The 14,227-nt window shown below is 41.7% G+C and overlaps 1 protein-coding gene across 1 annotated transcript in view; it reads right to left on the bottom strand.

The window, feature by feature from the left end:
- si:ch211-250c4.3 (uncharacterized protein LOC100535981 homolog) overlaps positions 1–14,227 on the bottom strand; it is a 36,374-nt gene that overhangs the window by 17,233 nt on the left and 4,914 nt on the right. The window contains exon 2 of the mRNA XM_034898186.1: positions 4,855–5,663. Coding sequence (XP_034754077.1) covers positions 4,855–5,663 — 809 coding nt within the window. The remainder of the gene's footprint in view (positions 1–4,854; positions 5,664–14,227) is intronic.

Raw genomic sequence — 14,227 nt, 5'->3', positions numbered from 1 at the left:
GGGGGCAACAATCAGTCAGCATAGAAAATCAGCTTGGAAGTATAGGAAATATTTGATTGGATTGGAAAACATAGTGTAATTCTGCTAAATAAAACATCACTTTCAACATCAAACTTTTTCCAGCGGGGTACCCCCCATGCCCCCCATCTAGGCCTTCTCCTGTGTAGGCATGACAGTTTTCAAGCCTAGAACTTTTTTACACGTTCATCATGGTACCTAATATGGGATTCCTTATATTTTGAGCTGGAACAACTATCACAGCTCACTGGGCAATTATTCTTAGTTGTATGCAATGTTCATATTTTTATTCAAGGAGTGATTTATCACCAGTCCTCTTCAGCTCTGTAGAGTGTTTTAGCATCTTGTAGCACATTGTTTGGAATTTACGACTCGTACATTTGCTGTTTTGGTTCACTCGCACTGCTCTCATCACCTCATCACTTATGGACACAAACTCCATCCATCAGCTTCTAAGGGTTAATGTAATATTTATCGCTTGGATTTCCTCATCTGTTGACTTTACAGCATCCAGGCTACCAGACCTCTAGTATTTTGGTGGCTAATTAAGATAAGGAAGGGTATTCCTTCCAGGAGATGACCCTCACTTCCTCGGGGGTAGTTGTTGATTAGGGGGAGGGTCCCTAGACCAGAGGCTGTGCAGGCTCAGACAGGCACATTATCAGGGCTGGGGCAGATCTTATCCATGGCCCCACAGAGACCACTGAGTGATCCACAACCGGGAAGACTGAGTAAAATTCAGGAATGACCTCTCATGCGTGCATAGACCCATTTTAAAATGGGCAAGCACATACAAACAAACACACACACACACACCCTCTTGCCCTTCCTCTGAGTTTCCACTTGCAAGGCCCAATAATGTCTCACACACGGAACTGTCTAAGGTGACAAGGATGTGAAATAACACAAGTTTGGATGTTGCTAGAGGCCCACAATGACTGAACAGTATGTGCTTGTGTTTCATGCAACACTGAATCCGATATTGTCTGAGGTGACCACTAGTGGCTGGCGTCAGTTCCTCCCCCAAAACAAACTGGATTTGTCCCGGTGTAACTGCAATTTCATTGTTTCTGTCAACACCGACACACATTACACTTCGCCTTTAAAAGGTAAATGTAATGTAAAAAAGATGTTCAAGCTGAAAGTTTAAAGGTGTCCTGCCCAGACTGGCCCAAATAGAGCTGAGTCATCCTGCAGGCTTTCTATCCCACGCTAGAATGGCTACAGAGTCTCTCTCTGCGTTAATGTGGGACATTTGCTAGGATGATTTGGTTGAATTCTTTACCTTTTCACGATTAAATAAGAGCATGATAAGACAATAACATCCAAGATCACCGTGGAAACTGATGCCTTCTCTGACCCGCACTTGTAGATATTTCCATTATCTTTGGTACCTCCAAAATACTTTCCTAAAGATGACAGTGTTGGAAAGGAATGAAGCACCAGATGTGTAGAGCATCCAGATAGGGAGGAAGGTACGGGCTAAGCCAGACCCTTGTGTTTTCAGCGCACACAGATAGTGTTTCTGCCTCGCTCGCAGTATATCTTTCAAAGCAGTCAGGCAGGAACCGGAGGACACTACATGCTGGAGTGGTTCTGTCCAGTGAAAATGTATACAACGTTAAGTCACATTTTAGTTCTTTTATAGTGTTAGATTAGTCAACAAAAATAAAATTTGAGTCTAGTTTCTTAAGGGAAATGTTCGCTTTTTGATATTTGATGTCCTTTCCCTTGTTCATCTGTTGCAAGGAAATGGTTAAGATAGTTTACCTGTGTAAATGTATAGCTGTAACAGTTTTTGCGACATCGGATTATGAACATAAAGTTGCATTATTGGAATAGTTCAGGGGACTATATGGAGCCAATACTTTCCCACTTTCATCAGGTAAAATACAAATGCTTGGTCAGGTGCATTTGGCTATTGTTATTGACGCTGAAAGTCTCCTTTAGCGTCTGATCGAAATGTGGCAGTCGGGTTTAAGGTAAGGGTTAGGTTTAGTCCTGCGTTTGACCCGTACCACCCCAACCAACCTCCCCATGCGGCTTTAATACAACTTGCTTCCATTGTCACTTCTAATACTTCAAATATCCAGCAAGTTACAGAATGCACTTTGATTGGAGCACAACTGAGCCCTCAGACTATTGACAGCCTATTTATTCTTGCATACTCTACTCCTACCAATAACAAACGAATCTATGAACATAAAGGATTTCAAACTAAAAGTAACAATACAGTTAATGTAATAAGGTAATGTTAGTATTATGTTAACTTTTTATGTCCACATGCTGGACGGCATGTTTTTATGGTATGTTCAAGCTAATTTGTTGCCTAACATTTTTAGTCGAAATGTTGATGAATTCAGTCTATGCATATGTTACTTTTCCTTCTTGAACAGATTACTGGATGCAAGATGCTGCTTATTAATGCAGGTTCACGTCTTTGCATTAAAACACCAATTAGTTCATTTGTTGATCAGTCTGTTGGTCATATTGTTGTCAGCTTGTATTCATTGACAGAAATGTAGTCGACTTTACAAGGGTGTTTCGGGCTGGCAGCTCAGCCTGTAGGGAGTCACTGGTCAAGTCCCAGTATGGACCAAAGTACAGAGTGTGGATTGGTGGCAGCCCACTCACTCTGACGTCTCTTGTCCAATAAAAACAGAGTGCAAATTGTAATTTGAGGATCAATAAACAGTAGAAATGAATGAAATTACAGGGACTTGAAATCCCTGATGACTGACTGACTGTGGCCTTCCAATGAAGGCGGGAACACATCTGTGCTGTTCTAACTTATGTTGTGCAGCTGAGGAATGCAAGTCAACCAAAAGCCTCCAGGCTTCATTAATTACATTTCACACTAGCACTGATGAGGTAGGTATGCTTTGAAAATTGATACCGCATTTAAGATCAGACATGTAAAGGTCCACATGATCACTGCTACCACCTGATGCTGAAAACATGATAGCAGTGCACTTAATGATACACTCTCTCTTGCATCTGAATCTTAAAACTTGCAGAGACGATAGGATCCATTATTGTTCACTGCCATACTTCACAGAGGAACAGAGTAAAAGAGAAAAGGCACGTGGGTAAAAAAGACAAAGTTCTTCATGTTCACATTTTTGAGGCAAGACAAATCCATTATCCCTCGGCCGTGGACTACAGAGTTCCATTAAGCAGGGAAAGGAATTACATTATTAGCTGTGGTGACAAGTGATAATGATGACCGTGGAGGCAACACCACATTACTTTAATGTACCTCTAGAGTCCGTCATGCTGGGCCCCTAAAAGCCACTGCCACACGCCATTACCTTACAGGGGCTCCGGGGACCCATCAAAGAACCTTTTTTCCGGGTAAATATGCGAGTAATTTGAGATATTTGACACCTATTAGATGCATCCAGGTAGGCCGCCAAGCTCTGGGCTCGGAAAATGGTGTGGGGGGGTTGATTCAGATGAGAGAGGGGCAGGTGGTCAACGACAGTATCGCTAGAAAAATCTCCAGTCCCTCCGAGATGAACAGGTGCTGCATGACATGCGAGTCCACGGGAAAAGCTGCCGTGCACTGTAACGCATGCCCCCCCACCCTACTGCCCTTTGTGTGAGTGAAAGCTTGCGTCTTGTGCCAGCAATGATAACAACCTTGTCTTCAGAAAGGCCTTTGAACTTGACATTGTTTTAGAAGATGGAGGAAGAGGAGGATGGTGGACAACCACTGGACGGATTGCCATGTTCCCCTCAGAGTGAAAAGTAATAGTGGATCCCTGTCAATAGAAATGTTAATAATACTTATAATGAATTTACTCTTTCAAACAATATTCTCTTTTGGGAAAGAAGATTGTAACTTAAAAGATGCTTTGAGCCTTTTTTAGTCATGCTTCCACAATGTACCTCCAATCCAAAACGTGATTCATGCACATGTCTCAGAGAGAGAGACGGTCTCAAAGCCTGACCTGGATGTTTTCAGGAACATCAAACAGCTGATTATGACTTTGCAGCTTCCACAGCTGTCAGGTGCTCTCTCTGTAGAGCCCACTTTGTTCTTTCATTTTGGATGTGAACAAGAAAATAACTATTTTTTTCCCATTACGTGAATAAAGCATGCCCCTTGTGAATGAGTACAGTGGCTTTTTTTGTCTCTGGCATAGGAATAGGTCAAAGGTACAGCTCCAGTGCTACTTAGTTAAAGACACAATCTGAAAATCAAAGGACCGGGGTGTGTTAATCATACCTATAAATGCACTAAATGTACTGTGAACCTTATTTCAATTGCAGTGATGCAATAACCTGTTGACATAGATGCAAAGAGTTTAAAATTAGAGATTTTGACAGAAGACAAAATATCTCCATTGCTGGCTCAAAAGGGAGGAACCTTATTCAGTTCCGCCTCATTCATTTTTGGAAGCACTAAACATACTACACACTCACACACAGAAATGTATTGTAGATGTAAATGGTCTGCATGTGTATAGTCCTTTTTTGTCTTAGCGACTACTCAAAGCGCTTTACACTCTACAGGTACCCTCATTTTTCACACACACGTTCATGAAAACACTGGTGGACGAGGCTGGCATACAAGGTGTCACCTGCTCATCAGATAAACATTCATACACATTTACATCTACTTGTCTAGACTAGAAGGAGAATCGGGGTGGACTCAGAAATTGCTGGAGGGGCTATTTAGCCTATCCCATATGGCCTGGGAACAGGAAAGGAAGGTCTCCAAAGAATAGCTGGAGGATGTGGCTTGGGAGAAGAACTTCTGAGCTACCTTTATTAACCTGCACCCATATAAAGTGCAGAACATGTATGGATATCAGTGGATGTTCTTCTTACCTCACTAAGTTTGCAGCATTCGTCCATGTACTCCCTCAGGCTGTCACTGGTGGCACTCCTCCTCATGTTCTCTGGCTGACCGTCAGTGGCTGGCATGTCATCGCAGGCTCCGGTTGTGTCCTCTAAGCAGGTCCTTTCACTTACAGCACCGTTGTCCTTGAGTTGTCCAGACACCATCTCCTCATGTCTTTCACGGCTGATTCCTGAAGCCCTGCACTGGTCTCTATCCACGTCCTCACCTATGTGCAGTTCCACTCTCGCAGCCGAGCTCAGTTTCTCTGAGTGCATGAACACATTATCCTGAGTATCCACTGCTGTGCTCAGACTACTATCTACTGAGTCCTCTGCCTGTTTAATCTCCGAGCCCTGTGCATATGTGACTATTTTATCAGGGAGAGTGGTAGGGTCAGAGTTTAGGTTGCAGGTGTTGCAGGAGGACTCTCGACTGTGGACCATGAAGCTCTGCTCAGAGCCTGTCGGGGTGGACGGAGAGTTAGCTCCACTTGTCAGCTCCACTCCTGAGTCCTCCGACTCAAACTTGTACAACCTCGGGAGCTGAGAGTGTAAGAAAATGTCAGACAGGTAGTCGGAGTCCGACTCCATTCGAGGCTGTCCGGGCTTGTCATCAAGATGGGAATTCACATCAGAGGCTTTGGGGGGGTCCGAAATGTCCTGCTCTGTAACGGACACGGTGGAGATGGTGGACACGTTGTCTTCGCCCATCAGGAACCTCTCCTGGAAGTTGCTGAAGAGCTTCATTTTGGTCAGGACAACCTCACTGTCCAGTACAGTGTCTCTGTCTCCTTTTCCTGTTGAACAGATCAAGAAATATAGATTTAGTCTATAGGCCACATCGCAACAATCCCTCAATAGTATGAAGTGAAGTGTTTTTTGATCTGATGCCTTTTTTTGGCAAGACGGCATTGCCTTTGAAATTGAAATTGTTTTCTCACTTGACATAGCAATGGTTGAGGTTTGGTTGGGTTTATGCCCAGAAGGACTTAGTTAGAGAATGGTCCTAGTTTAGGTTGAAATAACTACTTGAACAAGGTTCGGGGTTGTTGACTCTATTCAAATCAACTACCTTTGTCAACAGGCCTTTGGTTGACCTGTCTGCACTGTATTTGGTAACACTTTACTTGAAGGTATCTACATAAGAGTGACATGACACTGTCATGACACACAAACCCTAACCCTAACCAGGACTTGTCATGCCACTTACTAAAAGAAGTGTTATGTAATAAACAGTCATGACTTGTTTATAATGTTAATGACACATTCATGACAGTGTCATGTCTCTCTTATGTACAGTAGATACCTTCAAATAAAGTGTAAACCTTCATATTGTATGAATTACTTAGTCAAATTAATTGTGTATTGTGGTTTTATCTGTATTTTTTATAAATGGTACCTACTTGATTAAGATGTGTACAACATGAAACAAACAGCGTTCTCATGTGTCAGAGTCCCATGTTTTGTTGAGCCTTACGGGCATCTGGAGGTCTTTGTTACCTGGATTATTGGGCCTTTGCTGAAATGACTGATGATGTTGATTTTCATTAGGGACCGTGTCCCCCATCTGAATACCTGGGTCGCCAGTTTGAAATGTTTTCACACAGTCTGAAAGGTCTCTGACATGCCTCAAAGGAAACAAAAGATCTCGAAATACTTGAGGTTAAGCCAAAGTGTAGTTTAAGGCTGCCAGTGGTAGATTGGCTCGACCGAAGGTATTTCAACAATAGCCAGATTAAATAATATCTGGCTGATGTAAAACTCTAATTTATTTTAAGGGCGTTTTAAGACCAAAATGAAAGACTGCAGAAGTGCAGGTATTTCAACCATTCTGTCAACATTACTTGGTTGATTCTGGATTGGACCCAGTCTTCAAACCATCAAGGGACCATATGCACTAACGAAAAAGTACCATATATCTGTATATATAGTAAAACGACTGGATGCTTTTGTGATCCTACATTCTTTAACTCAAATACCACAGGACCCATACAATGTGTCAGTGTACTCTACCTGTCCAGCTTTGATCTGACGCTCCAGTTAAGACCATTACAGAGGGCAGCCATATGTGTCCTCTCCTCTTTCTCACTGTGGGCAATTTGATATGATTCTCTGTCAATCAAATGGACATTTTTTCCTTCCTTCTAACCTTGCATTTTGAGAAAAAACGTAAAAGGAATTGAATTGTTCCCTAGGAGAATGCATGGGGCCCGGATTAAGTTTAGGGGTAGTTTTATTTGTTTAGTCAAACGCTTTAAATAAAACTGCAGCTGAGCACCATTTTAGAAGATTATGATTCCTGAGTTCTATATTACACCTTAACAATAAAGGGCTTGGATGACTTCCTGCAGGGTGAATTGGAGATCTCGCTGAAGCAAATATGAGATTAAAAGTTCTTTGAAGTGGTAAATCTGACGCTTTTATCCTCTCAGAGGGGAACTCTGGAGGGGGGGTACTTGGACAGGATTTCTTTCCAAAGCGTGTTGTGAGAATTTGAATGTGTAATGAGTGTGAAGTGGAAGCATTTGGCTTTTTGGTTAAAACCCACATCAAAGTCAAAGCAAAAGTGAGTTCAGTGTGTACATACAGTGTGTATGTGTGTTTTTATCACTTCTTTCTGTGTGGTTTAGAGGGTCCAGAGGGGATGTTGTGGTTTCGAAGGGTGGAAGCCTCCACTGAATGATGAAACAGGATGTTAGCTGATTGGAACAGATCGGATGGTTTTCAACTTTGATTGTAACTTGGCATGACCTCCAAATGGGAAATATCATTCAACTGGATTATTACAAAACAATGCACTGTTTTCTTCTTTAAATGATTGTTTTTTATTATTCTTAATTGCAACTGTTATTCCCATGTTTGATCTGTTTTTATATTTTTAAATGCTAATGTAGTTACATTGTTGAAAATTCGAACCGTACGAAGCATATTTATATGGAAGCATATAAAGAGAATTTAACCCGTGTGTTGTCTTCCCGTCAACCATGAAAAAAAGGGTGTTTTCAACATTATTATCGCTTTTTCCAACATTTTTGTCACTCTTTTAATGTTGTGGGTGCTTTTTGACGTTGTTTCCAAAGTTATTTTCCATTTCTTTTTTGTTCTTCTTCTTCTTTTTCTTTTTGTATTTTTATGTTTTTAATTCTTTTTAACTGCTTTTTTAATTGTTTGTATGCATAGCACTTTGAATTGCCCTGTTGCAAAGAGAAAATCCAGATTCAGATTTTTTTCAGAAAGCATCTTCAATCACTCGAGAAAACCGCAACCCCCATAGTTCCTAGAAAAACACCAGTGTTTCCATAACTGTGTTGATGAATAGAGGCAGCGCTGCCCAAACACTGATAGTAGGCCTTATGCAATATCAGTTGCTAAAAGCTCTGAACCAGGTCGTTTCCTTTGTTAAACGAGATCTGTGTTTCCCACTGTGGGTCAACACAAAAGCAAAGAGATTAGCCATTAAAAACATTTAAAATTAAAAAAACAACGCAGAAAATGTAAAGTGTGCTTCCCCTGGTTTTACACACTTCTTACACAGAATTACAAATGACAACAACAAGTAAGAAAAACAATGGCATTGGTTATTTGTCCCAAGACCTCTAGTGACCATGTGAATTATGAATTATAACTACCAGGACAGAATGTCTTTTTGGTCCTCTCTAGCCTTTGCAAGGTATTCTTTGTTTACCTGTGACACATAATACTTTTCTGACATTAACAATATATTTTTTAAACACACTCTACAATCTTATCCTAACCTTGGCAAAGTAGTTGTTGTCCCAGAACCATACATTATCCAAAATCATAAAGAGTATGATGTATGTATGTGTTATTGTTGTTACTATAAGTCAGAGGACCAGTTGGTGTAATGTCACAAAGCACAAATACTTTGTTACTGCACTTATGTAAGAAATTCATTTATCTGTACTTTACTTAGTAATTCATCTTTCTGGAAACGTTTACTCTTACTAAATTTCCTCTGAGCATCTTAGGCACCTGCTAGAAATGTTTTTGGAGTAAACGATTAAATTTAAGAAATGTTGTTGGTTGAATTCCATGTTCAAGAAGTATGTGGAAACCCTGAATATTATGCGTTACTATATTTAAGCACATTTAATTTCAGAAAATGACTTTTGTTAATATCAGATACTTTAAAGGCCCCATGACATGGTGCTCTTGGATGCTTTATACAGACCTTAGTGGTCCCTAATACTGGATGGATGGAAAGGTGGAGGCTGGGGGTGTGACCTTGAATAAATGCCGTTTTGCTCGTTGGAAAGCCATGTTGTCTCTCTTTCTCATTGGTGGGCCAAGTTCTCTGGGGGGTGGGAGGGGCAACGTAGAGAAAGGGGAGGTGACCTTGCCCCTTATGACCTCATAAGGGGACGATTCCACATCGGGCCATCTGAGCTTTCATTTTCTCAAAGGCAGAGCAGGATACCCAGGGCTCAGTTTACACCCATCACCATTTCTAGCCAATGGGGGGGGCCCTAGGCAGGCTGGGGGGGGGGGGGGCGTATTAATGTTGAAAAAAACTCAAATAAAGTGACTTAAGTAGTATTCCAGAGAGTGAATTTTAATTCTACCAAAGTCATTTTCTGCTCAGATACTTTTTTTTTATTATACTCAAGCATTGCTTTCAAGTGCTTTATACATGACTGCTAGTTAGACATTTACAGCAATTATAGAAAAAACAGCAATTATCATAATATGTTTTGAATCCTAAGATTAATTGCTGGACACATGTCAGACATGTTATTCCATCCCTGTCCCTTTTGAAGCACATAAAAAAACAGATTGCACTCAGGTCATAAATCCCTTTTAAGCAGCATACTGGACAACACAAACTAGGTCCAGCAGAAGTTATAAGATTTTTAAAAGAATTTTACATGGCCTTTTGGAGGAAATTAAATTTCCAGAGTTTGGTCTCTCTGAATCACACTGTGGCCTCGTCAAGGCTGGGATGATGCCCTGGGTATATTTCCTTTGCTTACCATAACGTCTTACTCCACAGCCGAGCCTAACATCTATTTAGAAAGAAAGTCTACCAATATATTTTCTTTATGGAGACTGTGAACTCTTATTGTTGGAGTATGCTGCAAGCCTCTTATTGCGGCATTCTTAGCAGAATTTGCTCAACTCGAGCTGTTTACTCCTGAAAGAAATCTTCTGTGTAGACTAGAAAACTAATTTCCTGTTTTGGGAAAAATAGAAGAATGCATACAGCTATTTCTTTCTTGTTTTCCCAATGACATCACTGTGTTGAGTGAAGCCCATTGTGTGTTTCTGTGTATGATAGCCTCCATCAGGGTTTACTGAGCTAGTCCTCAAAGCCAAAGTGTGATGTAAAAGGATTAGCAATGCAAATAAGTCATAAATTATAAAACACTTTTATACTCAACTCAGCTAAGAGGAGGAGATAGCCCTTGCTTATATCACAGACGCCTGTATTTATTTATTCATCTTTATTATTAGACTTAGACTTCTCTTTATTGATTCTTTTGGGATGACTCCCACATTTGAATAGAGAAGGAGGAGTTGTAAAATGACAGTATAGAATACTCAAACTATTGTTTGAGTTTTTGTAGTTTTGTGTTTACCTTCATTATGACTCCAACACAACTCTGCAGCTCTTCATTCTCACTCCGGCTGAAGCTGCTGTTTTATTGCTGTTTTTATGGTGTAAATTGGGTGGTTCGTGTTGTATAGTCTCATGTGATGTCTTTCTGCTGCATACAAATTGCTTTTCTGGGATAAACAATAAACTGAACTGAAATGAACTGAACTGTAAAATGCTTCCAGCTGGCAGAGGAATAGAGAACCCATGGCATTATCCGTTCATAAAAACCTTTCTCTTAGATTCTGGCTGTTTTCTCCAGAACTCTCCTGGCTGACACTTTCTTTCTACAGATGTTTCTGAGAGGCACAGCTGCTCAGCAGAACAACAGTTTTCCCAGGTAAGTGTCAGATCGCCAAAGACTGAGGGCAGGGGCATTTACATCAAGCAGCAGGAGAAATCAATTCAAATGGAATTGCTCAATCAAATGATTAGCTAACAGAGGGTAAGTAAGTCTTCATGGAGTCTAACATTGGAGAACTTTGACATGCTTATGGGGACTAACTGCAAATGAATGAATCTACTTTTTGATTTACAGGTACAGCATACATACTACACTATATATACTCTGTATGGCTAAGAGCAAACTAAAAGATAGCAGGTGTTAGAAATTTAAGCTAGAAGTGCCACTACAATACTGCAATAGGAGTGAAGTGAAGTGAACACTTCATTAAAACATTTTGACAGGACTTTAAAGCTTGAGGAGAGATAGAAAGGCTTAACACCCATGTCCAGTGTCTCCTGCAGCAGTTCCTGGTAATTCCTGATTGGCTGAATGAGACAGTATCAGTCAGACAGTGAGTTGTGTAATCGTGTGTAAGGAGAGCTGCTGTGGTTTACACACAGCCTGCAGATGGAGGAGTTCCTGTAAGAAGGTCACGGAGAAGCACTGATAACACATATACAGTGAATGCCATGGACTGTACGAACGCAGAGAGAGAAAAAACAGCTTTACTGAAAATATGTTTGGTATGTTCCTAATAATCTACATCACGTGTAATCATGCTCAAGGCCTTTAAGCCAACAAATCAACCTGGATTCTGTCAAGAAGCAACGCGGCAATATCTTACTATTTAAGATGAATTTAATAGCAATCACTTAGTGCACCTAATATAATTAAAAAATCCTAAAAGAGAATGTAGGTTTTCACTTAACACGTCACCTCCATTCTCACCTTTTGTTTCCTCATATATTTTGTCTGTTTCTGTGTATAAACAGCAGATAATAAGAAGACTGGGAGTAATCCGACTTGCTTGCTATTGTGATTCAATCCTCTCTGAACCCAACCACCGTCAGCCGGACAGGTGTTGGCCTGAACCAGCTGTTCCCTCCCAAACACCACAAACACATATTGTGTCCTGTAATCGTCTACACGGGCTGACTCAGCCTATTTCCAGCCTCTGCGCTTGACTAAAATCCACAACCTATAATTAGAGACGGTCCACCTCCCCTTCCCCCACCCCAGTCATCCCAAAGCCCTGCTTTTGAAATGTCCTTCAGCCATTTCCTGTCATATTAATTTCACATTCCACTTGCATTGTCATTAAAGAGCTCTCAGGACTTAAGGTGCTAAATTAGAATAAGTGGATTGCCCTGTTGCCCTCTCTGATGGACATAATGAGAACAAAGCTCTGAGCTGCTTGGAACGCTGGAGGGAAAGACCGCCTGAATCCAGGGGTTAGCAGAGGGCAGCAGGTGTTGGGAGTCAACAAACAGACGTCTGCAGCCCAGCCTCATCACTGCTGGAGGCGATACTCTAGAGGACCCTGGAGAACCCACTCAAATCTCCCAACCTGACGTGCATTGTGAGCAATGCAGGTGCCAGGTTTTGTCAAGGACGAACATTGTGTTGACTAAAAAGGACGATGTCTTTCTGCTGCAGTTTTGATCCTTTTGATTTTGCGCAAATCCAGCTACACACCCGAGGGTCCAAAGAGAAGTCTACTGCAAGAGGACACAAGAAGTGGAGAGCCACATTGATGTGAGAAAACTTCATGTTGTCCTGGAGGCGAAAAAAAACATTGGGAAATGTTTTTTGGGATAAAGCATAATTTGGAAAAAACGGCTAAAATGTCGAAAAAGTGACAAAACTCCAACAAAAGGGACAAAGACATTGAAGAAATAAACACAGAAAAAAAAGTTGGAAAAAAAAACCTAAAAAACGTAGTACGTTTTTTTGTAAAAGCAAAAGAAACATAGAGATAGGGACAATAAAAGTGTTTTTTTCATGTTGAGGGAAAGACAAAGAAGGAAGGGGCAGCGCGGTGGAGTCGAGCCGAGCCGAGTAGAGCTGGTACAAGCTGTGGGTAAGCGCCATTGGAAATGGAAGTTTGGACTGGAAGCAGGGGGACAGCTACCCCGCCCCCGCCAACGTGAAAAAACACACACCTCCCAACACCTCTAAGTCTCATTCATCAGCACGCCGCATCACACAGGTTAAATACAAACGGAAATGTAAAGATAAGGCGCTGCATGCAGGCAGCCCTCGGGCCACTCGGATCCTGAACGCAGGAGGTCCTAAACAGGCTGTGACAAGACGGGTTTTTTACAGCCCGGCTGGGATATGGGTATGTCAGCCCTCTGTTAGCACTCTGGGTGGTCAGGGGTCGAGACTGGATCCTGATCTGATAGGACGAACATAAACAGGCTGGAGTGGCAACATTCATAGATAAGCTGTTTTCATAGATTAAGTCTAGCTTGTTGTTTGCAGATTATCTCTCTCTGCCTTTTATTTGCCTGGTGACAGATACACTTCATGAAAAGTCTTCTTCTTTGGCTCGGCTGCAGCTCTGTTTCTGTCCCTCTGCTTCTGTTTCAGAGTCTAACTTAATGCCCCCCCCCCCCCCCCCCCCCCCCCCCCCCCCCCCCCCCCCCAACACTATCTGACTATCTGTTACTGGGTGTTACGTTGAACGTCTGTCATTTGTTGCATAATTGCTTAAAACATTCAAACAATGTTTTGTGTTAGTTTGTAACATTTCAATATCTTAATTTTGACATTAAGATTTTCATTTTCACTGTAAATTCATATCGGTTCCAAATAATGCTTTCATTAACTCTAGTCCATGTACTTGATGGAACCCTTCCGGGACCGGCAGCTAGCAGATAGTGAGGAGATGTTTTCTTGATGTGACAAAAAAATGATGTAGGGTTAAAGTGACTATCTGACTAATCTGAGTTTTCTCTCGCAGCTTTGTGGAGTTTAGCACCGCCCAAGATGATTCTACGAATTTAAATAAACGCTGTTAAACCAGAGCACGTTTTCCTCCTATCCCCGAATGCTATGTGGAACAGCCAGACCCTTCTTCAGCGTGCTTTGCTGGAGGCTCTGGCAAAGTGCGACGACATTAACTACTAGTACTGTAGTACTGTACTGTCAGTACCTGTCAACTGAACCCTGTGAGGGAAATGCAGCGCTAAAGGAAATGAATCAAGGTAGCGTGTTAAATCTATAGTTCCATCTTTGAAATGAAATTTCAGACTATAACACCGCTGGTCATGACTAAGCCCTGTGTCCAAAGCAGCATTCTTTTCACGTGTCCAACCAGGAGCTTGAACAAGTGACGTAAAGCCGATTTGTGAAAACTATCCCACGGTGCCATCCTCTGAACCCAGGAGAACCGGTACATCTCTGGACTCATCTCTCAACACGAGGCCCAGCTGAGCTGCTCGCTCTGTTTTCCACTGCCTCTGTTGGCCGTGGCGTCATCGACCTCAGGGATGATACCCAGACTCCCTGGGTTAACG

Source organism: Etheostoma cragini, chromosome 17 (genome assembly GCF_013103735.1).
Source record: "Etheostoma cragini isolate CJK2018 chromosome 17, CSU_Ecrag_1.0, whole genome shotgun sequence".
Lineage (NCBI taxonomy): Eukaryota > Metazoa > Chordata > Actinopteri > Perciformes > Percidae > Etheostoma > Etheostoma cragini.
The sequence above is the reverse complement of the archived record's forward strand: the minus strand, read 5'-3'. Positions and strand labels throughout refer to the sequence as shown.